The sequence below is a fragment of the Corvus brachyrhynchos genome, unplaced genomic scaffold (genome assembly GCF_000691975.1).
Source record: "Corvus brachyrhynchos isolate BGI_N302 unplaced genomic scaffold, ASM69197v1 scaffold92, whole genome shotgun sequence".
Taxonomy (NCBI): domain Eukaryota; kingdom Metazoa; phylum Chordata; class Aves; order Passeriformes; family Corvidae; genus Corvus; species Corvus brachyrhynchos.
This window is the reverse complement of record NW_008236973.1, coordinates 2,489,347-2,514,743: the sequence shown is the minus strand read 5'-3', so window position 1 is coordinate 2,514,743 and position 25,397 is coordinate 2,489,347. Positions and strand designations below refer to the sequence as shown.

The 25,397-nt window shown below is 37.8% G+C and overlaps 1 protein-coding gene across 1 annotated transcript in view; it reads left to right on the top strand.

Annotated features, from left to right (window-relative positions):
• The window catches only part of FAM155A (family with sequence similarity 155 member A), a 440,672-nt gene extending 416,009 nt beyond the window's left edge, over positions 1-24,663 (top strand). Inside the window, exons 3-4 of the mRNA XM_008629353.2 lie at positions 8,715-8,886; positions 22,311-24,663. Coding sequence (XP_008627575.1) covers positions 8,715-8,886; positions 22,311-22,606 — 468 coding nt within the window. The 3' untranslated portion in view covers positions 22,607-24,663. The remainder of the gene's footprint in view (positions 1-8,714; positions 8,887-22,310) is intronic.
• Positions 24,664-25,397: the final 734 nt, after the last annotated feature.

The window sequence follows — 25,397 nt, the reverse complement described above, 5'->3', positions numbered from 1 at the left end:
ATTTAATTTAGGAAACGCTAAAAGCTTTTGCCTCTTAACACAATAGTTTGCATTCTGTGGCATCAAGATCTTCTGAATAAATATTTAAATATTTATCTTATGATATTCCATCCATGCAGATACAGAAAATATTCATTATAATAAAATAGAAACAAAATCAAAGGTTAAAATAACCACAAAACAGATGTGTTTGTTCCCAAATTACTGTAAATTTCAGGCATAAGTATCCATAATAGGAAACAGACATTCTCATTTCCTGGTACAGTCTTGTAACACAAGGAATTTTAAAATTGTACACAGAATGAAATAACTGGAAAATATAATGTCTGTTTTACAGGAAGTTCAGATTGATATTTTTTATTCATTCTGCATCAGATTTATTTAAAAAAATCAGAATCAAAATTTCCCAGAAAAAAGTGGTGGAGGTGGGAGTGCATATACAAAACAACTTCTCCAAAAAACATAACAGCTATGAATCAATATCAATAAATAAAATACAATAATGTGACATGTATTTAAATGAATGGTTTATGAGGAATGTTTGGGTGTGGAAACAGAATGACAATAGTTTATTTGGAAAGAAATATTTGAAACCTAATGAAAAATAATTCCCCAGTCAAAATTATTTGATTTTGATAGTGATGAAACAAAATGAAAATTATAGCTTAAGGGGGAAAAAAATCTCCTTTTAGAGACTGTTCCTACAAAATATTTTATTTTCAGCAACCCACATATTTGAAACCCATTTGTTATACGTTTCCTACTGCATGTAGTGAAGAACATTTAGTCACTGGTGGTACCACTGATATTCTTTGGCAAAGATACCTTGTGGAGAGTATTTTTCCCTCCTATCTGGTCACTGTTGCTGCATTATTTGTGTGTTTTGCCAGCCCTATCGTGAGGTTGCCCAAAGTCTCAGAATGGGACTGGGAACAAAGCCCAGCAAAAGAGAAATACCAACAGCAGTCCTGCAACCCTCATGGGCAGAAGAGTCTCTGTAAAAGCTGATTTTTATTCCATAGTACACATGCAAAATGCAGTTTTCCTGAACTCAGACTGCCCTTAATGCTCAAAAATGACAAAGTTCCTTGGGGAGTCCACATTTGTAACACTATCCTTGTCAGATTTAATCAGGTTTTCTACCAGTTAGCCATTTATATTTTGGTTATGTAGTCTATATAAAATACACTTGTAAGCTATCTAATAGACATCTCTGCTTGTACAACATGATATCTCAGGTCCTGATGCACAAAGCAGACACTGAGACTGACCCAAGTATTTCCTAAGGAAGATGAACTGTCACTCAAACCAACACAAAATACCCTGGTGATCCAAATATAAAAAGCCTTTTAGAGGTTGTTCTTCACAGATGTAGCATTTCTTTGCTGCTGTAAAACACTCATAATATTTGAAGTGAGTTTCACAGCAAAAGTTTTATCACTGGGAGAAATAGGTGTGCTCTTCTGAGGTTCCTCGTTGCTACATAAAATCCTTCATTGCAATCTCATCCTCTTATTTCCTATATATAGTGTTTAATATATTCATCTTTTGCCTGGTCAGTGTTCGGGCGCAGTTCTAAGTGAATGAGTGAGTATCTTTATTTGTGGAAGTAATGGTTTAAAAAGTTTTTCAGCCTTTGCCAGTAGCTTTTCTCCAACTCTGTTTTTGACAACATCTCGGCTCATAAGTATTACTACTGTTATTAATGCCTACACTTTGAGATTGTGGAATACTGAAAAAAACAACAACAAAAAAGATAAAATGAAGTAAGGAAATTAGGCTGAAGCAGATACTTTAAAAATATTTCATAAAATGTTGAAATGAGAACCCTACAAGACACAACATTATTGGCTGTGGTAATGTCACAGAATACCACAGATTCACCCAGACAACAGCAACAACAAAAAAGTAAACCATGGAATTTGAACATATGGCCTAACTTTAAATGCACACATCATGACTTTAAATAGTTCAAACATCCATAACTCTATGAGTCAGGCAAAGATTAGACATGAAATAGACATCATCCTTTGCATATAAGAAGTACCTTCTGTACCAGCATCTTTAGGGTTACAGAAAATCATGTGCTATAAGTGAGGCTGACAGGGAACAGATCTCACTGTCCATAGACAGCTTGTTCGCTGTCAATGAGTAAACATGTACTGGACACCACTAAGGTAGAATGTATCAAAATCTGAAGGCCACATCACTATTCATTTCTATATGAATGCAGTTTCTCCAGCCAGTTCTCCTGAAAAAGCTCAGCTTGCTTAAGAGGTTATTCCATGAATATTCTTGGAAAAATTAATTAATTAGTCAGTCACAACCTGACGTACTCCTGAGTATACATAACAACTGCAGAATTTTTCTCAAAATACTCACAAACTTTGGGACAAGTTGAACTGGAATCATATCACACTTTCTGAAGGCAATTTGTTTATTCCAATAAGGTACAATTTCCTGATGTCATTGAAAATATGAGTGATTGAAACACCTCTCAAGTTCATAAGGGGCCTCTTCCTTTCCAACTGGTAGGTGAAATTATTCAGTTGTGCTCTCTTTGAAGACTTCATTTTCACAGTGAGGAATGGATATGCTTGCAAAGCATCAGTTAAAAGCAGTTAAAATTTATTTTGATTCAGAAAAATTACCATTTTGAGAGAGAGAATTTCTGTTGTGACTTCTCTCTTCCTACTCTCTTTCCCTCCCACCATTCTCCACATCTACACAGTAAAAGCTGTGGATGATTTTTAAGTTCCCTTTTGTGTAATTATTGTGACAACCCAGCCAATAACATCAAAGTTTCCCTCAGTGAGGAAAAAAATCTTTTCTATGGAAAATGGTTAAAGTACTTCCTGGAAATGACAGTCCACAGGGGAAGGGGCAAAAATGAGCTGAATTCATCTCTTGAAAACCAGGAAGAATTGACAGCTGTAGAGAATGAAACTGATTGAGCTTTTCCATTCTGTTCTACTGATACCTCTCATGCAGTGTGACTCAGATGATTAAGGCTACGTACTCAATCTGTTCTGACACAACTCAGGTTATCCGGAATCATGTGTATTGTGTGTGTATGACTGAGTGAGAATGAGATGGGGAAGGAGGGAAACTGTGGGCATATATGCATGGTAAATACAACTTTATCTTCTAGTTGGTTTTGCAGTCTTAGCAAAGAGAATCATAGAATCATAGAAGCACAGAATCATACAATCATACAATCATACAATCATAGAAGCATAGAATCATAGAAGTATAGAATCACAGAATGGCCTGGGTTGGAGGGGACCTTAGAGGTCATCTTGTTAAAATTAGTTTTGTGCAGTTGCACAGCCACTTGGAAGTCTGCTAGTGTAATGACCCAGGCTGTGGTCAGCCAATGAACTGTTCTACGCAGCCATACTGTCCACACTGGGGGCAGCAGCTCCTGGCCCCTCTCTAGGTGATTAACGTAACAGTATTAACTAAGAACTCTGTCTGGTTGCCTTTCAAGACTGGAAAGAATAACTCAGACACTGTCTAACCTCATGTGTGATATGAGATACAGAATATCCAAAAAAAGAGACAATACCAAGACTGCCAGTCTCCACACAAAGACAAAAATAAGTGTTCTTCCTAATGTCCTGAGAGAAAAAGCACAAAATGTGTCCTTTTAGTTTCTCAGAATTCTCCATATCTCCCCCGCCTTGCTTTCTTCCTTTTAACTCTGAATCCTTTTATTACCTCTAATCATTTGACAAGTAGATGCAGTTTAATGTCTAGTTTGTGAAGCTTTCATTCTTTGAATTGCTGAAGCTGGTTATTTGTGTTGGGTTATTGGTCACTGAAGTCATAGAATATTTTTTCTGCTTGAAGCTTATACTGTAGAAATGAAATTAATCCCAAATAATAAATTAATCTGCCCAATTGATAATAAGTTTTTATCACAATATTGTTAATAATTTAAAACGAAGAAGATTTTTATTATGATCACTCTAGATAGGCACTCACACATATTTATATTCATAAATATAGATATATAAAGCCAGCATTAACTCGTGCTCTTTTTCAAAATTTAATCTTAATTTTTTCCAACAGGTACAAAGTAAAGTAGATTTAATTTATCTAGGTGAGCAAAATTGCCACTAAATCCTTCTGAGATTTTATAGCTATGCTTCTGTATATGAAAGATGACTTTATTCTTATGTGATACTATCTTGCCATCACTGTGTCTCATCTAATAGACAGGACCGTATCTCTTTCAAATGTATTGTCTAAAATTATGTTAATGGTAAAGAGATGAGATGTTTAGATATATTGAGGTATTTAGTCTATGTGGTTGCCATGATGCATCAATAATCCAGTTTATCTTAGTTCTTTCCCTTGTTAAGAAAGATTAAAAATAAAACCAACAGAAAAGCATGGTTTTTTTTCTGTTCTTTGAGTTCAGTTTGCCAGATTTCTGTTAGTACTATGATATTTCAAAGGTTTCAATCATGTCCCAAGCCAGCTGAAAACACAAGACCATTCTATTTTTTTCTACATTATATATATGCAACATATATAAAAGGTTATAATATGTAGAATAATTTATAATTGTAAGAAATCACAAATCTTCATCATGTTAGTTTTGTTTGGTTTTGGTATCTTGACTTCAATGACTAAAGTATCTGTTAATGAAAATGATTTTGTCTTCTGAAGTTCTGAATTATTTTTTTTAAATCACTAGATTGCCTCTTTTTTTTTCAAAGACTATTGATAATTGTTTATTCTTACATTTTCTCTATAATGTATGTAGCTTTCCCATCTTATAACTCAGTTTAGTTCAATTTATGTTAGGAGTGATTTTTAGCTTTGTTTCCTTTAAATGAGAATCTAATACAGTGAAAGCTTCATCCACTGCTGCCACAGTCCCTCTTTCCTTTCCTTGAAATATAATCCCAGGCATTTGTTTTATTGACTTGTTTCTTGAGAAAGTGCATGTTTTGAAAGAGCAAAGATTCTGCTCTAGAAGACTTAATGGAAAAGATAGAGGATTTTTCCTCCCTCTGGCAATTTAACACATGGTGTCCTCACATCCACCTTCCATCTTTTCCATTGACACATTGAAAATTACATAGGAAAGCACTAATAGAATTAAACTAATACTTAAAAGTTTTCCATATGAAATATTTTATAAGAGAAACATTTATTGTATTTATAAATATTTGAGTTTAGCTATTCATGTTCTTTAAGAAGGAAAAAAGCCTCATATCGAAGCATAGTTTGTAAAGTGAACACCACACTCAATATACAGGCCAATGTGTATTTCACTGATAGTTTCAGGTCTTGTTACATAATGCATGTTTTAAAACTCTGAAAATTTTGGACTTCCTAGGAGGTAGAGAAAAATTCCCAACCAAGCAAAATCTGTATTTCCCTGTGTAAAAGAAGGAATACTGGCCGATCAAAGGCCATAGTATCTGCTTTACTATTAGAAAAAATTCCAGAAAATTCAAGAAATTTCAGTTCCAGATAATGGACTTCTACTAAAGCTAAAAAGCCACTACTCATTGTCCCTGAAACAGAGAAAAGACTTTGGACTACTCTGGATCTTCTTACTCAGCTGGGTCAGCCGTGGAACTATGCAAATGCTAGTGGGCAGAGTTGCATGAACAAATATGAGATAGATTCTTCCACTTCTATACTTCCTCCTGGGTAGCACATATTTAAGCATGAAAGTAAGATGGCTGTGTAAAACCTTTTGTGCTTATAAAGTGCAGGAAGGGTAGGAGAGATTATTTGGGGTGTTTGTTAGGAAAGTAGGCATTTAAATCATGTCTGATGTGGTAAGAGAAGAGAGGGACTACGTTCTGGTCTACCAGGTAACCCACTACAGCTAAACTGCAAACACATACATAATTTTCCTTTTTCTCCAGAAAAAGACAAAACTGCTTACTGGGTACAGTTCTTGGCATACTATTTCCAGACAATGGCTGAGCACTGTCTGGAAATGTAAGAATTAGCACAGGCCAAAGCTGTGAAGGCAGTGTACTGACAGATACATGGATGAGCCTTGTCTAGTACTCTGTGTAGCCTCGCTGGGTAAAACAGAGCAAAAGGGAACCAGAATATTAAAAATATCAATATAGACTATATGCAAGTTTGAAATCAGCTGCAGGGAAAAGAAAATAGGAAAGGATACAGAGTGGGAGGCATTCATCTGAGAAACAGATCTCAGGAACAGGTATATTCATGCATTCTTTAGAAATACGGACAAGAATTCAAATATAATTTTGGGACAAAGCTGAGGATTTGTGAATCAGAGGAGGAAGATGATTTGTATGAACTGAGATTGGATACACAAAAATCTTCACAGAAGCCCACAATTGCGTTATTTACTTCTGCTTCTGAATAAAAATTTTCTGTCTTGCTTAAGTAGACACATGGGTTTGCTCATTTTCTTGTTACCATGTATGGTGCACTGTTCAATATCCATCCTAAAAACTGATGTACACTTTCAAATATGAGTCATTAACCAACTTACTCCTATTAGATCTATTTTATGAAGAGAACATGTGGGTTCATACTAAACAGGTTTAAGGTGTTAGTGATCAGGAAAGACCATCTGTGAATATATAACTATTACCTGACCCAGCATTCCTGTTTCCAAACAGCTGACTATGATCACTAATTAAAAATAGAAAAACTCTTGCTTTATTTCACCTAACCTTGAATCCTGTGTGCAGTTTTGGGTGCCACAACATAGGATATAAAGCTCCAAAGGAGGGCAACAAAGATGGTGACAGGCCTTGAGGTGTGGCTGAGGTCACTTGGTATGTTCAGCCTGGCGGCAACTGAGGGGACACCTCATTGCAGTTAGAACTTCCTTGAGAGGGGAAGAGGAGGGGCAGGCACTGATCTCTTCTCTGAGGTGACAGGACCCATGGGAATGGCATGAAGCTGTATCAGGAGAGATTTAGATAGGAAAATGTTCTTCGCCCAGAGCGTGGTTGGGCACTGGAGCAGGCTTCCCAGGGAAGTGGCCACAGCACCAGCCTGACAGAGTTCAGGAAGTGTGTGGACAATGCACATGGTGTGACTTTTGGGGATGGTCCTGAGCAGGGCTAAGAGTTAAACTCAATGATCCTGGTGGGTCTTTTCCAACTCAGCATATTCTGTGATTCTGTGATTCATTGTTGCAAATGTCAGTAAAGCAATTGAAGTATCAAAACTGTGGTGGGTGATGTAATCAAGAGTGGGAAAACAACTTTCTGTTTAAAAGTTTGTTTAAGAGCAAAAGGTGCATACATCTCCTGGTCTTCCTTCTCATTATTCATGTACTGTGGATATGAAACTTTAGTAAGCAATTAAAATTGAATTTGTAATGAAAAAAAAAACATGTTCTACAGAATGCAGTAGCAAAAAATGCTATGAAAAGATATAATCACAAACCATAGATTAGTAATAAAGGCTTCATTTTATCACCTAGCAACCTTACCCATACCTGCTACTGTTGCAAACAATCTAAAATAAAAGATTTGTGATTCATTGAAATTAGTTATACAATTTATGCTATTATTGACATTCATAAAATTATAACCAGTGAGATGGAACATACTGAAATAAAACCAAACTCTCATCTAGATTGGTCATTTCAGGTGTCAGTTTTCTTTTTTATTAAATCAGTCCTAGAAAGAATGGAAATGATAAGCTGACTATATTGGTTTTCAGTCTGTGATTAATGAAAGGTTGTTACTAGGATTTTCAGATAATTAAAAAATACAAAAAAGGAATGCTATGTAACAAGCAAGATAGCAAGTATCTATACAGTAAATAATGTACTCCAAAACAGTTAAGTGGAAAATAAAATGGGCAACAAACAAACCTCTCTGTACTCAGTCACACGGGTTTTTAATCACCTTTGTAGCTTGGTGTCCTATCTAATTTTACATTAATTTTTTCCGTGTCCAAAGGAGTTTAATTATAATGAAAAGCATCATTGTTTGGAAGACAAAAGGTAGTAAAAATTAAAATCAGCATGTTTATTTTACTTTTCTGTTTAAATGGTGACAATAATTGCAATAATCACAGGTCCTGCAGCCATCGCTATGCAGCATCAGATGAGACCATCTTTAAAGTGCTCCTTCTAGCATCCAAATGTAGACATTGGTTCTCACTGTGGCAGATTTATCCCCTAGTCTGCAGCTGTTGGTGTTCAGGAACCCTAATGCATGTTTTAATGCTGTGGACTGGATAAGGTTTTATTTGAAGGGAAGCAGCACCATCTATTGCAACCTGATAGCTTAGCTCTAGATGATATAAAGAGAGACATGGCACGAGCCCAGTTTTCAACTCTTTCTTGCATGCACTTTCATAAATTTGTCCTTGTCCAGCTCCTAACGAGATTAGGATCTCACTTAGCATATAATAAAATGCAGGGACAGGGGTGTGTTCCATGCCTGCATGCATCTAATAAAAAGTCAAATCTAAGAGACATACCTGTTTACAAACTGAGATAATATAATAGCATAAGCCTGGTCCTGACTAACTGTTGCTTTTAAATGACTTGGCTGGAGATTTCATTTCTGAAGTGGGAGGACAGTCAAAAGTTATGAGCATATTTTACCCAGGTGATATTCTCTCAAAATTTTCGTCCAAAAGCAGCATTAATGTAGGTGTGCAGTACAGTATGTTCTTCTAATAATGACAGTGCCATTGTCATCCATCTATATTTTTGGTTCTTCTCTTTTTTCCAGACTGTCTACAAAGCCTGGCTCTGTTCCCAGTATTTTGAAGTCACACAGTTTCACTGCAGCAACAGAATTCCTTGCAAGCAATACTGTTTGGAGGTTCAAACGAGGTGTCCCTTTATATTACCAGACAATGATGATGTCATCTATGGAGGACTATCAAGTTTCATCTGTACAGGTATAGTATAGAGAAACTAATTTCAATTGTTTTCATAAGTCTAAATGTCATGGATTTAGTTCTGAGAGCCTGAAGGTATTCCACATCAGAAAGATTTGTTGGAGGTGCTAGGATTTGAGCTCAGATCTAGTAATGCACAGCTATGATGCAGCCTGCCAGTCATCAGCTTTACAAACCAAACTTGCTACAAGAAATTTTTTTCTGGTTATTTCTTACACAATTATTTTGTGGAGATTTCTGTTACTTCATGTCACACAATACTCAGAGTAAAGAGGTTGCATATCATGCAATATTCAGAAAAAAAGAGAAAGGCAGGTCCAGTTTTTAGCATATTCACCTTTGTCTGCCTGCATTCTTATGCCAGATGAATCAACAATCTGATGCACAGCATTCAAAATTGTCCAGCAGATGTCAGAAAGTGTTTAAGAAAAGATAGTGAAGAAATTCAAGAATCAGTTGTTCACCTGTGAAGAACTAATCGTTGCTTGTTTCCTCTTGAGTCTTGTTATTCCCAGTAAATTGGTAAAAAGGAATTTCAATACTTAGACCATTTGACACCTTTGTCCAAATATCAGAAATTAAACTGCCATCACCTCTACATTAGGGCTTCACTGGAAATCTTGATAGTAAATAAATTGCCTAAGGTAAGCTACTTAAAAACAGAATCAATTATAAAAATCCATAAATTTTATATACATCTCAGATGCAGGCATAAGGAACATGGCAACTCACTTCACCTTATACCCCGTGTTTGGATTTAGGGTGATTCTGGTAGCAAGGTACTTACTGGATTTTTTCCTTGGAGATTAAGCCTACTGCACACAATCAAGCAATATCCATCCATATGCAAAAGAAAATACCATGAAAAGTGAACTGAGTTAAAATTTCTTATCACCTCTAAGGTAATGATCCTTAGCACTTCAAGGCATTTTGTAAAAATTAGTAAATAGCCTTCCCACATGCATATGCAGTAAGCAAGTGAGCATTATTGTCCAGTTTAAGGAAGTATAGTAGAAGTGAGCGACTTAGGAAAATTTTGTTTACCACAAGTGCACAATCTATACATATGACTGTGTGTTCATGTATATACATGTGTACACACACACATACACAAGGACAAGAAACCAAAACAACAGTAAACAAAATCATCTTGGCATGTATTTCAGAAAATCTTTGAGGAAATACATATCCATCTCTTCTTTTTCCTAGTATAACTCATAATCCAAATTCCTTCCTAAAACACACAAAATAGATGATTTTGAAAAGATTAATGATGTGTCTGAGTTTGGGATGAAAAAGCAGCTTTAGGGGAGGATTAAACTCATTTTATTGCAGGTATTAATAATGTGGGTATCTACACGTAAACTCTGTGACAAAGCTCTCACTAGAGTCACTGGTGTAGTCAGTAGAGCTGAGAGCTATTTAATTCACCTTAAGCAGGCACCTGCACCGGATGAGAGGACTTGCTCACATTGCTGGCTGTACTCTATTTGCTTTAGTTGCTGTTAGTCACCAGGGTCTTATTGCAGACACTTAAAATCAGGGTGACCTAAATCTCATCTCAGCAGTCCACTAACTAATATTTGGTTGAACTTTTTGCCCTCTCAAGTCCAATGCCAGCAGCGGCAGAGCAGAGCTTGTATTCACAGACCCTGGGAATGAGTATGCTGGCCCTAGACAGTGTGCAAGAGAAGATGCTGAGGACAGGTACAAGGGAGCAATTCAAACTTTGTTTGGAATAGAGGCCCATTTTCACCCTTATTAAGCAGCAGCTCACCATAAGAGTACTTCCTGCCACTAAACAATGAGAAATTAGGCTATAGTCTGCTGTGGGAATAAAGAATCATACCTCTCTGCCGTTTAATGAAAACAGATTTTTTTCATGCAAAGTAAAGTGAGTTCAACAGCAGATAAAACACTACCTCAGCATAGCTTGTGACTTGACAGATAATTTGAAATCCTTTTGCAGAAAAACAGCTGAAAGCAGGTCACCCATGTCTTGAGGGACATCCTACTGCACTTTCTGCGAGTTTCTGTCTGGCATACATGTTCTAGTTATTAGTCTGTCTCTTCACTAGAAAAACACAAAAGTAAGGTCAAAAGGTATTTTTCTTTAACATTTAGGTGTCAAGTAACAAGAAAAGGTATACAAGGGATAGCTGGTTTTATTTGGTATTGACTAAAGCCCAGAGCGCAGGATGAAAAATGTTACATGTAATTTTCCCATTGTAGCCAGGTAGAGGCTGGTGTGGTTCCATATCTCCATGCTGGGAGGTGCCTTGGCAGTAGGAGCTGCCAACTCCGGTTTCAATCCTGTCCTACCACAGCAGTTAGTCAGAGCACAGAGACCTGCTGGAGGTGAGGGCCTGGCAGCATTGGTGGACAACAGGGAACCCACATTACCTCTCAAGGCAGGATTTTTGTGGTGTTGGAATCTGAAAAAAAAGTACTGGAGGCTGTAAAAGGAAATAATAAGAAGGGTTCTACCCTTCCTTGGAAGGTCCACATGATGAGAAAACAGCATAGGACTAGATATTTTTCCCCAAGAAATACTGCAGTAGTTGTATTTGTCATTAAATTAAAAAGAAAATAAATTGTAGTTTATAATATGGATTAATACTGACTTCTTGGAAATTTATGAACTCATGTAATAAGCAACAAGTATTCTAGCCTGAGAATGTCTAACTTGATCACCTCCAAAGAAAGCATATATCACCAGAACTCATCTTTTGTAGAAATGCATATGAGGGTGTGGAACAACTGCAGTGCAAAAGAAAGTGCTTGGGAGATTAATCAAAACAATCAGAATCACAGTGTGGTTCTGATTATGGAAATATGCAGTTAGATAGAAAGAATTTAGTGTTCCCTTCTTGTCTCCTTTCTTCTTGTCCCCTTTCTTCCAGGACAGAAAGAATGAAGTTGATCCTTCCATCAGGTGCTGTGTTGTGACATGCTGGTTTTGATTTTCAGATTCATTAAAACTAAGTGATTACTTTCAGTTTTGGCCTTTGGAGTTTATATCCATATGATTAAAGTTTCCAGTGGTTTCATCCAATGTTTCTTTCAACAGCTGTCTAGAACTGCCCATGCAAACTAAAATCTCATTTGAGGGAGATAACAATAGTTTCCAGGTGTACATACACACACATGGCAAATTACAGTGAATTAGTCCCATGCAAAGTTCCAGGTCAAGGTTTTTAACTGTAACTCCTAAGAAAACAGTGTTCATACCAGTAGGATTATTTTCCATTGTAGATGTAGTCATCTCTTCCTTAACTAAATAAGGAGATGGGCTACAGCATCACCCTACCATGCCCCAACCATTAATGCACATTTGCTCTACAAAATTAGACTAGAGCTAGAGTGAGGAAAAATCCCTTCAGAGGCATTTAGGGTTGACATGAGATAGATACTCAGTACCAGCCACTTTATTGTACCGATCTTCTCGTATTCCCAAAATTACTTGTTAATATGGACATAGCCTTTTCTGACTGCTGGGAGAAAATGCTGTCCATGTGCAAAGTCTGGACCACTTTAGAGTGCAGATTTAGTGCTAATTGTGTTGCTAAGGGCTTTCTTTGTAATGACCATGACTTATGATCTTTTTGTGCCCTGTGATATAACAGGGCCATCACCCAGCATCAAGTCTCAGGCACGAAATCTCAGCCACATGCTCACACTCTTTATCTGTACAATAGATGTCATGACATTTAATGGAGAAGGAGAGTTCCACTTTGAAGGAATGGAAGGAAGTGTAGTGGGCAGTAACAAGGCAGAGATGCATTGCAATAATTTCTTCCAAAAGTAGCATGGCACCCTTTAGTTCTTCCTAAAACTCCTAAGAGCAGTGCCATCAGAACAAGTCTTCTGCCATCAAGAGGAGAATCAAATTTGTCTATTATCCTGTGTTGAACAGACCTCTGATACTTTTCAATTAGAAGTAGAAAGTAAAGGGAGAGAAGAGGTAAGTAGACAGGTGATTCAGGTGCTCTAAATCACTAATATCTTTCAGTTCATATTAATTTAGACTCCTAATGTTATGTGTTCTGATTAACATCTCAGTTGTTTGGAACGCAGAGCATGAATCAATTTTTGGCAAATAACAATGACATATATTTATGTGATCCATGCAAAGTAACACTTCCATGGAAACTCTACCTCCTTTAGAGTAAAGAATTCACTGTAAATGTGTTACAGTATGAAACTGTCAGTCATACTTCATAGCATACACTGACCTTTCTAAGGACATAGTGAGAATTATTACAGAGAATTCTTATCAATCTGTAGAAGTTTGATGCCTAAGAAAGCTCAGCAAAAGTATTAGAATAAATTCTTTAAACTGCAGCTTCCTCTCAAGGGGCAGATGTGTGACTGGGTTTCACCAACAGATTTAGCTATAGCGTGTCTGTTTCAAAACAGATGCCCTGACTTCAGTGCAATTTGAAAAGCAATTTCCTTGAGAAAATGTGATATAAAGAAAGCAAGACAATCTATTTTTTGTAGAACAATTCAAGAAGAGAAAATCTCTCTGAATTCAATCTGCTTTATGTTGTTCTTGACAAATTAAAAAAAACTATGTATTTGATCAAAATTCTTCCTCTAAAAATGTCTCATAATAATGTGTGATTTGCCTCCTGTCTGCACCTCTTAGTAGGTCCTAAAATATCAAAATATTAAGCTAACACAGACAGCAGAACAAATCCCTTTTATGTTTGACAAGCATGGTTTAAATCATTAGTAGCTATGGATCTGCTTGCAGGGAAAATTTGACATGGTTTTTGCAGCAAAATCTCTCAACTAAATAGCTCATCTTTTTGAGTCTCGTGCTCTTCTAGTCTTGAATACTGGCGCTTTCCCATGAGTGAGGTCCCATATCAGAATAGGTTTATTTTCTGTAAACCATCTTCTCCTAGAAAAATGACCCAGACAATTAACTTACTGATATCCCTAAACTTTCTATGGTGACACAGTACTTAGATATGTGTGACCTTTTTGTATCATATCACAATAGTACATCCTTTTAATCAAAGATTCTACATATAGAAGCAAAACTGGAGGGAACTGGGAAAAGCCAAACGCTTTCTAGAAGCAAGTTTTCCTGTATCTCGGAACAGTAGCGGTGAAAATCTTCATTGTATAGTTTTGAGAGTCAGCTATTTACTCATTGTTCTGACTTGTAGCAGCTCAGTTTTAGAGGGGTAACGCTGATTTACACCAGCAGCAGGAAATTGGCCCTATGCATAATTTAGGGAAGAAATTAATGTATTGTGAAGAAATACAATGAATTCTTCTTGGATTTGGACACATACACATAAGAAAATGTTCATGAGACAACTATCTGTAATAATCACCAACATACAGTGATAAAAAAACTTAAAACACAGCAACACAAATCTCCAACCCAGATCTCCTCCAACAGCTGGAATGGAGTCTGTAATGGAAGTCAGCCTTTTCCAAAGAGCTGAACAGTCTTATCACCAGTTTAAGAATAATCTGTTTGACTAAAGAATAATTTATTCATCTTCGATATTCTTCTACATATAATTTTATTTCATTTTTATAATATGAAAGGTATAAAATACATGTCTAATCATCATAATGTGTCACAGACACAGCAATTTAGAAATTGAGAAGACCATCTGGATGAGATCAAAAAGTGCTGGCTTCCAGATCAGTTGTAAGCAAGCAGTGAAATCTATTCATATAATATCTAATGTGTTCTCTTGAATTCCATAGTTGGAAAATGTTAATATTAAAATCTCAGAAATATTTCCTCAGAAACAGAAATGTCATGCTGAGTGCTGGCATTCCATGATACAATGATGTCACTGCTGGATGGATCACTCTTGGCAGACATTATTTACTTTGGGCTTCACAATAAAATGAAATATTCAAAACTTCTGGTATACTACATCCACTTCTCTTGTTTCAACGTCTTTACTTCAAGCACAAGAAGCTTCATATACCTCTCAAAAATAATCATAAATCTGTGTGAAAAATGACCACAGGTTAGAGCTCTACAGAAAGAAAAAGAGGAAAAAAAGCATAACATATCATAAGATCTGTTTTGTTTCTCTGGCTTCCCAAATACTTATCCAGCAATGACAACACAAATATCAACCAGACCAGTTTCCCATGATGCAGAATAGTATGGCTCCATAACTCTTTCTGTAGCAAAAAAACCAAGAAGCCAAGTCAGATCACCTGCTGCAGATTCAAATCCAGCCACAAGTGTCACATATCCTGACAGTGCTGAGAGTCATAGACAGCAGCCTGTGAGTTAGATGGTGATCTAGCTGATCAGCAGACCATGCATGCGTAGACAGTCTTTGTGATTTCAATTTTTGTTTAAGAACTTGCTTGAGGTTTGCTGCTTTTTCTGCAAAGCACATTCCACAAAGTGAATATGATATTCATGCTGTCACTCCTTTTTCAGTCTGATTCAGCTGAGCAGGACATACAGGATTTATAGCCTGTGAGTTAGATGGTGATCTAGCTGATCAGCAGACCATGCATGCGTAGACAGTCTTTGTGATTTCAATTTTTGTTTAAGAACTTGCTTGAGGTTTGCTGCTTTTTCTGCAAAGCACATTCCACAAAGTGAATATGATATTCATGCTGTCACTCCTTTTTCAGTCTGATTCAGCTGAGCAGGACATACAGGATTTATCTATTCATGTCTCCATTAACAATCTCAGTGGAACCAGTAGCCTTAATACTTGCATCAGCATTAGTAACACAGTCCCTACAGATGTTACTTCTGTGCTGATTATCAAAATGTTATCTTCATGTGGAGAAAAACCTACCTGATTATAAAGAAAAGAGAGAGCTTTTGCATGACCTTTGTGAGTGAAAGTATATCTGACTGGAGAATGGTTTGAAACCAAGTCTTCTGGCAAATTCTAGCTCCTTGATTATAATAAAGGTCCAAGAACCTCCATATGGACTAAGATTTATGCTGGTGAAAGATAGCTGAGTGCTGGGAAGAGTTGGGAAATGAAGAACTGAGAATTTTAAGTAAAAAAGTGAAAAGCAAAATTCATTTCAAGCCAGTAACAGCTGTGAGGTCAGCCTCAGGAATACAATTACCAAATATCCAAATAACATAAAGTAATGAGGTGTACAAACTGAACTATAGAGACAAAAGAGGAAGGGGGAAGCCTTGGTGGTTTGAGAAATCCTTTTTATTTCTTATACGCAAGTATTTAATTTTTAAACAAAACGGAAGTCAAACAAAAGGGAGAGAAGCAAATGCACAGGCAGTGGGAACAAGGACAGGTAACCTTGGAAAAGCATAGAGATGAAATCAGATTATGTAAGGATGGGCAAGGAACTGAACGTGGCAACGGATGCAAAGAATAAAAAGAAGGGCTTCTATAGGCATATTAGCAAGGAAAGGAAGGCCAAAGGAGGCGTATCCCCATAAACAGTGTTGGAAAACTGATAACAGTGGATGAGGAGGAGGCTGAGGTACTCAACAACACTTTTGCCTGAGTCTTCAATGTCAACCTCTCTCTTCCTATATCTCTTGACTGGATGGACAACAGGATGTAGACTGGAGGAGCAAAGTCCCTCCCACTGTAAGTAAAGATCAGGTTCACGACCACCTGAGGAACATGAATGTACATAAATCTATGAGACCCAATGAGTCACACCCCCAGAGACCCAAGGTAATTGGCTGATATAGTTGCCAAGCCACTCTCCATGATATTTGAAAAGTCATGGCAATCAGGTCAAGTCCCAGATGACTTTTAAAAGGGCAACATTGAACCCATCTTTAAAAAGGATAATAGTAGATAGGTCAAGGAAGATGCTGAGAACTAAAAACCTGTCAGACTCACCTCTGTGGCTGGAAAGATCATGGAACAGATCCCTTCTAGAAGCTGTGCTAAGGGACATGGTGAATGGGAAGGTGATTTGAGACAGTCAACATGGCTTCACCAAGTGCCTGACCAACCTAGTGGTCTTCTACAATGAAGTCTTATTTAATATCTTTTTTAATGAAGAGATCAAGTGCACCCTTAGTAAATTTGCAGATGATACCAAGATGAGTGGAGTGGTTGACACGCCTGAAGGATGTGATGCCAACCAGAGGGACCTGGAAAAGCTCAAGAAGTGGGCCCATGGGAATCTCATGAGGACAAGACCAAGTACAAGGTGCTGCCTGGGTCAAGGCAACCCCTGATATCAACAGCGGCTGGGGGATGAACAGATCAAGGGCAGCCCTGCACAGAAGGACTTGAGGGTGCTAGTGGATGAGAGACTGGACGTGATCCAGCAATGTGCACTCACAGCCCAGAAAGCCAAATGTGTCCTGCGATGCATCAAAAGCAGCATGGCCACCAGGGCAAAGGAGGTGACACTGCCCTTCTGCTCTTATGAGACCCCACCTGGAACACTGCATCCAGCTCTGGGGTCCTCAGCACAGGATGGACATTGACCTGTTGGAACCAGTCCAGAGGAGGGATACCAAGATGATCAGAGGAATGGAGCACTTTTCCTATGAGGAAAGACTAAGAGAATTGGGATTTTTCAGCCTGGAAAAGAAAAGGCTTTGGCTGCCCTAGTTGTAGTCTTCCAGTACCTGAAGGGAGCCTGCAAAGAAACATGGAGAGAGACTTTTTTTATAATAGTGTGGGGTGATAGGACAAGGGGAATGGTTTCAGACTGAAAGAGTAGGCTTAGATTAGATATTAGGAAGATATTTTAGGAAGAAATTATTGTGAGGGTGGTGAGGCATCAGAACAGGTTGCCCGGAGAAGCTGTGGACTCCCCATCCCTGCAAGTGTTCAAGGCCAAGTTGGATGGGGCTTTGAGCAACCTGGTCTAGTGAAATGTGTCCCTGCATATTACAGTGTGGATACTGCAACACGTGTATCAAACAAGGAGGCCCGTGGAAAAGAAATATCTATGGACCGATTCTTGATAGATGTTTCAGAGATGTTTATTTCTCCAGCCGCATGGCCGGGGCTCTGCTGAGGAACTGAGGCAATCATGGGACCCGAGGGTCCTTGCCCGTGCAGGGGAACACAAAACAAGCAATGGGGAATGAGGCTGACCAGGGGCCAGGGAAACCCCTTGCCTCCCCCCCAGGGCCCCTGTCCCAGGGCTACATGGCAGGGGGAGGGCCCCAACACCATCATAGAAGGTCACTGGATTGGTCAGGCAAGACTTGCCCTTGGTGAAGCAATGCTGGCTGTCTCAAATCACCTCCCTGTTCTCTGTGTACCTTAGCAGAGTTGCTAGGAGGATCTTTTCCATGATCTTCCCAAGCACAGTGGTGAGGATGATGTCAGTAGTTCCCAGGGTCCTTCCTTCTACCCTTTTTAAGATGGGTTCAATGTTTCCCTTTTTCCAGTCACCTGGGGTAATTGGTGATTAAGATTTCACCTAAACAATGAAAGTTAGAAACAGTTCCCCAGGAGTGGATACTGTACTAGGAGCATGAAATTGAATGAATACATTGTCATATCAGCTTTTAAACAGCTCTGATTTGCCTCGAATTGGTTTCTTAGGGTGTTATACACAGAATTAAAATTTGTCATTAAATTTTGTGTTAATTCACCTACTTGGCAGTTGTTTGGACAGCAAAGGACGTAGTACTGAAGAAAGCAAATTAAAGTGTGAAACCCCCACATTCACTTAATCCTACAAACATTGTTAATTAAAGAGTGCTATTTATCTTTTATGATATAGAAACAAAGGAATATACAAAGGCAACATATTTGTTAGAGTGTATGTAAATACTGCACATATCAACATATTCATATGTGCACAATTAACCTGTGAAACTCACTGTCACAGAACAAAGGGAAAAGGCTTTGATAAAAATTTTAAAGGAATAAATCAATATCCTAACTAAATAATTATACGCGGGCTCCGTGGCCTGTGAGCGGTTCCGCTCCGCAAACTCCACGCTGCTTTGAGTGCGGCCCCGTTCCGGCTCTGTGCTGCGCGGCTTCTCGTGTCGCTGTGGAAACCGCCGCTTCTCCCTCCACAGGGCTCTCCGAGCCGTATGCTCAGAGCGGGCTTCCACGCTGACCCCCGGTTCCTGACTGCTCGGTGGGGCCGCCTCTCTGCTGCACGTGGCCCACGGCACCCGCGGCGCCTGCGTCATCGCTCCCTCCCTCACGGTCGAGTGGCCGGGGACCCCGAGACAGGGATGGGGTCCGCGATAAGGCGCAGATTCCTGAGGGGGCTGGGCGCATCCAGTGCAGGAACCTCCGCCGGCATGGCTGCAGTCATGTGCTCCTGGGATGGCTGCTGCACGGCCTTGGCCACGGGATTACGGCCATCCTCTGCTCTAGGGGTAATGGGACCATACAAATGCTCCTCAAGAGCTTCGCTGATTACAAGGGATGCACGGAGAGGTTCTATCTCTAGTGCATGTTTTGTGTGATCCCTTATCTCGTCCCAGATCTCATGCCAAAAACACCCGTGATTAATTCCAGTAATTCCAGGACAATTAATATCAAAAAGTAAGTCTCGAGAAATATAGAAGAAATTTTTGAAAAGCCAGTTAAAAAAATGTTCTAAATCTCCCGGAACAAATACTTTCTTGTTTTGTTGTTCAAGGATTCCTTTAACTTCTAGATACATTTCTTTCTGTGACTCAGAGAGCCATATTTCCCATGATTCTTCCATAGTCCAGAGAGAATATCCAAACCAAGGCTAGAAGAGAGAGATCTAGAGTGGTTTTTACTCATGAATTTTCTGTCCTTAGGGATCGGTATCTTGCCCGCAATTCTCTACCATTTGTTACAGTGTGGATACTGCAACAGGCATGTCAATCAATGAGGCCTGTGGAAAAGAAATATATATGGACCGATTCTTGATAGATGTTTCAGAGATGTTTATTTCTCCAGCCCCATGGCCGGGGCTCTGCCGAGGAACTGTTCCAGTCACGGGACCCGAGGGTTCTTGCCCAAGCAGGGGAACACAAAACAATCAGTGGGGAACGAGGCTGACCAGGGGCAGGGAAACCCCGTGTCTGTGCCCCCCAGGGCTACATGGCGGGGGGGGGGGGGCCCCAACACCTGCACACAGCAGGGAGGTTGGAACTAGATGATCTTTAAGGTCCCATCCAACCCAAGCCATTCTATGATTCTATTAATATTTTGATAAAAGAACAAACTACATTTTCCAAGAATATGTAGCCCGTGTTTTCTGGATTTCTAGTTAAGTCATACGTTTGTAAACCTCTGACTGAACAGACAGACTAATTAGATCCAAGGGCCAAAAGTCTGTATTTATGGCTACAAACAAGTATGTGGCGAGGAACATGTGTTGTGTTCAGTACAAATGGTCTGACTAAATTTATCTAAATTTTCTACACTGTCATATGAATAGTGTCTCTGTGGTTAATTGTTTATTTAATATGTAACTGCAAATTCAAAACCTAAATTTAATTGATGAATTGAAATAAAGAGGAAATGTAATTTTACATTAAGGAACATTCAATTCGTCTTTGAATGTGGAGTTGTCATCAATTTATTTATAATTCAGTAAGTGCATATGAACAATTTAAATACCTTTTGATTGCCAATTTATATACACAGCTTTCATTTCAAAGGAAGTCTGGGTTTTCCAGTAACAAGAAAGACAAAAAATATAGTTTGAAAAGTAAGCAAGTCTCAGTGGGATCAAAGCATTAACCATTCTCTGTGTCTCTTCAATTACTACTAATCATTTGAACTACTGCAGTTCACAGAACAAATCATAATTCCCTGCTTTGAGAGGCATTGCTTGTATGTTGCAGTGCTTAAAAACAGACTTATGCATACAAACTCCAAAAGATGGGTCTTGGAAAAGAAGACCTTTTTTTTATACCTTCAATAAACAATTGTCCAGAAGTTCCAAATTGCAATTGAATTTCTTAAAGAAAAATGTGATCATTTCAGCTATGATCTAGAGTGAGAATTAATAATTTTCAACCTTTGGAATGCTGCATTAAGTTTCTGACTGCAGAAGTGGAAAAAAAAGTGAGGTTTACTATAGAATAAACTCTGAATCTACAGAACACGAAACAAGTTCCTTCCATTCCTGTTTCTTTAAAAATTTGGTTGAATCCAAAAATGAATGAAACTTTATTTGGACTCAAATATAGCATAGCAGACTATTGTGTCAGTTATGTAAAAATGTGCCAGTCTAGGCATCTTAATGTTCTGAGCATACCTAACACATATTTTGCTTAGTTGAAGATCAATATTATGGAAGTAGGAAACAAAGCATTCAGTTTTATCATATTTTAAGGCGTACTGCTTTTCTTTACAAGTTATTCACAAAATGCAAGCAATCTGGTGCCTGGACCTAAGAATGTTACAACTAAATTGCTTTTTGAAAGTAATATTCTTGTTGTGATATTTTAGAGAAAATGTGATTCTTGTTCCAAGAAATGAAGCTGCTTTCAAAATTACTGTCCTAATATTTCAACACAGATAGATTTTTTCCTAGAAAAACCTAGTTCTACCACAGAGTGTATTATTTACTGCAGAATTTAATCCAGGGTCAGTTTAAATGGAGAAAAGGTGTTTGTCCATTATGTTAGACATTTTTACATTTGAACACTAGTTAAATAGCCAAATTAGGTTATTTTAATTTATCAGAGAAAAAGGTATGTGAGAAGCAAACAGAACACTTTGGTTATGTTAATCTGTGATATAGTAATGCAGATAGCACTGACAATTTCCAAAAAGATAGAGTTCATCTTAGTGTTCAAAAAGTCAGAATCAGTTCAGGTTGAGTACCTCAGTAAACTTTGTCTCAAAGGCAAAAATGACCTAGCTGTGTAATCAGAAACATCAGGAGATCCAATCATTGTATGGCAAGGAAAGATTGTTTTCACCTCTGGGATATGTTGAAGACAATATCCAACTGGAAGAACTCAGATGAGGTAGGGTAAACATATAGATTCACAGCTCTGTTTGGAAGCTGTTCCTGTGATGCAGTTTCATTTACATAGGTTTGAAAACTGAAATAGCCAATATCATCAGTACATCATTATTTGTTATTTAATGCCTGTCTTTATGTGCTCACATACTGAAAGAAGAATTTCAAGGTTTTTTGTGGAAACATCCTTGCTGATTAGTTCTTACTTCATCATTGGTTGTTACTTCCCCAAAAGGAAGAATTCAAACACCTTTATCATTCAAATATCAATAATTGCTTTTTAATGTTGCTTCTTTACACAATCATGCTCAGCATCATAGTTCTGCTGAATGATCTTTTGATGCTGCTTCCTGTTAGATGGTGCATATTCCTTCAACATCTCTAATTATACAGAATGGCAGGACCTCTGAGGGTCTCAGTCTCACCCAAAGATATGGATTCAATAGCTTAGACTAAATGTCAGCTGTTCCTTCAATCTACTATTTCTGCCAATCCTTGTGCCTGGTATTTATTCTTGTTTTGTGTTTACCCTACAGGGCTCTATGAAAACTATCCAACCAATGCAGAACCAGAATGCTGTGATGTCAGATGGGGACTATTATCAGATCATCAACCCAAAGGGACTATAAAAACAAGTGGCTCAACAACGTGTCACAGGACATCTCTCACAGTTTCATCAGCATCAAGACTGTGTAACAGCAGACTTAAACTGTGTGTTCTTGTATTAATTCTCTTACATACAGTACTTACAGTCTCAGCAGCACAGAACTCAACAGGACTGGGCTTTGGAGGCATAACAACTTTGGAAGATAATTCAACCAATGAGGAATAAAAGAAAGGATTCATCTTACATGACAGAAACACAACAGGCCCAAATTACTACAGTCAAAAATAGCAAGGACTGAGTGCTTTACCCTCAGATCTCTTCTTGAATGACCTTTTGGGTAAAATGAAAATGGGCCGCTACCCAAACAAGGACACATAAACACAGCTTTTTATTGACTAAAAGGCTGTTTGGTGACTTAACTTTCTCACACCATTTTATACACTGTGTTTTAATGTTTGGAGTTTCTTTTTTTGTTTTGTTTTTTGCACTTGTTAATACAGGATTTTATTTTTGGGACGGTTTCTCAAAGCTAAATTAAGTCTTTTCTCTGTCGATATATTTCTAGTCATTGTGTGTGTTCATCTGATAGCTCTGTCTTTTATGTCCTGTCAGTTTCTATTAGAGGAATGACTGCTATGATTTCATGACATAGCAAAAAAAAGAAAAAAAAAAAAGAAAAAAAAAGAAAAAAAAAGAGAAAAATATAGAAAAAAACCCAACAAAAAGCCCACAAAAACCCCAACAAAAACCCACAAAAAGAACAACAAAACAAAATTTAACCAAAAAAGAGAAAAGAAAAAAAAAGAAAAAAAAAGCAACCACAAAAAGAACCCCAAACAAACCTTACTGTCCTCTTATCCATGGGAACCATTCATCTCCTTTCCCTTTCCCATCTACCATCACAGACAACATACATTTGCTTTTGTCTGTGTAATCACAATGAATGGGTACACAATTCCAGTGTGCCTCTGCCACTGTTGCATAAAACAGTTGACTGAGCAAACCAAAAGGAGCATGAAGGGGGTTCCTTTTAGCTGAACAAACAAGTGCTCTCCTCACAAGGTGGGATCGGACAGTTAAAAAGTGTAAAGAAATATATAACAAACTGTTGCTCCAATACCCGTTTTGAAGAAGTCCAGTCCTTTCTCACTGGTCAGTTGAACAGGAGCAGCCTTTTCTAGATATGCTAAGTAAAACCAGTTATGCTCAGCAAGTTGAATAGTTGGGAAGCCTTCATATTGGAGGTGAAGGATTGACATTCATTGTGAATCACGTCTTGAGTTCTCCTGCTGTCACATAACCAGCAGCTTTCCATAACAAATGGGAGCCAGAACCTCCAAAATTCAACTCTTTGTCTCAACAAAATTACACTAGAAGTCTTTGAACATCTACAAAACAAATTATCTCTTTGGTTTGATTCCATTGTTTTTCTAATACCTACATGTTGTTGAAAGTAACTCTAGTTTATTAAGGATGCACAAGAATGTGTTAGCACAGATAAAGAAACTATTTTTTTTTAAAATATATAGGACAACCGTTTTCATAAATGTGCAATAAAAACAGTAAAGATATACTAGGATACGAGTAGTCAAGAGAAAAGATTGTAATATGATTGCTGATTTTTCATTGTTTGGGGTGGTTTTGAATTTGTTTACTTTTATTTTTGTGGGAACATTTCACCTGCTGAGTGTATGAGAATTTGCTTTTTAAAAAGGCTTTTTAGAGTTTACAGTAGAATCAATGGAAGGAAAAGTTAATAAGGGCTGTTTTTAAAAACTTTACATTCCTTCCTATTCTCTAACTACACTTGGGAAGTGCACTTTAGAGATGTTTGCTGTGTAGCTGGGAAATGAAGGAAAACTATAGAAAATGTTCTCTTAGGAAATAAAATATAGTTACCTACTTTCTAGCTATGAAATACCCCTTGATAAATATTAATGTTGTAAGAACATTTAATCACTGGTGCATAATACATTTTTGTATACACTTTACGGTCTGTTGAATTCTGGAGAAAAACAAAAAGAAGATAATCATGCTGCTTAAGCGGTTCAAGATGCACATGTTAAGCTGCGAAGCTAAAATATTTTGCAAGAGTATTTGTTTTGATAGTGTTTTGCTACAACCTGGACTGAGGAGCCTAAAACGATCTGTGCAAATACGACAACAACAAAAAGCACCAGCTAATGCAAAATTCTTCAGCACTGGTTTGTTTCTATAATTCCTCCCTTCCCTTCCTTGCACATGCTATATTTTGTTCAATAAAACATGGTGCTTTTTATTTATTTTCTTTTCTGTTAGAGGCACATGTATTAATTACAGTGAATTGATGCAAAATTGGGGGGAAATGTAGAAATGCAAAAGAAAAAGCCTTAACTAATGGTAGAATGTAGACTTTTGAAAGGACAGAAATGTTACTGAAAAGTGATGGAGCAATAACTGGGCAGTGCTCTGGTACTGTACAACAGCTGATAAGTCACACTACTGAGAAAGCTCTTACTAGGTGAGCTCTTGTTCAACTGACCTCTTAATTCTAGTAAGTGTACATGGTCAGTAAACAGTTTGTTATAACCTTTATCTACCTCTGCTGTGCAAAGGCCATCCAACATCCATTTCTGTGATGTTCCTCATGGTTTTTTGTTCACACCATTACTCACTGTCATCTATTTTTACACTGTACCAATGCAGTACCTAGTCTGGTTCATCTCAATTGAATTGGCACCTGAAGAAGAGTTTTTATTTTTTCTCTTTCGCTTCATGGTGAATTAATGTAGAGAGCTATCTTTAAGGTATTTTATTTCTTCTTTTCTGCTCTTCTTCATTCTTCATCACTTATTTTTTTACAAAAATGTTTTCAAGTGGTGTCAGTGAAAAATTACTCCTCCACTGCTTGGCTACAGTCAGTCATGTGTCATACAATATGAGAGAGACAGGAGGAAAAACAGTGACAACAACATCACATGCATAATGTAGCCTAATTCAACTTGGGGAAAATGAAGCAGAAAACAATTACAGACTT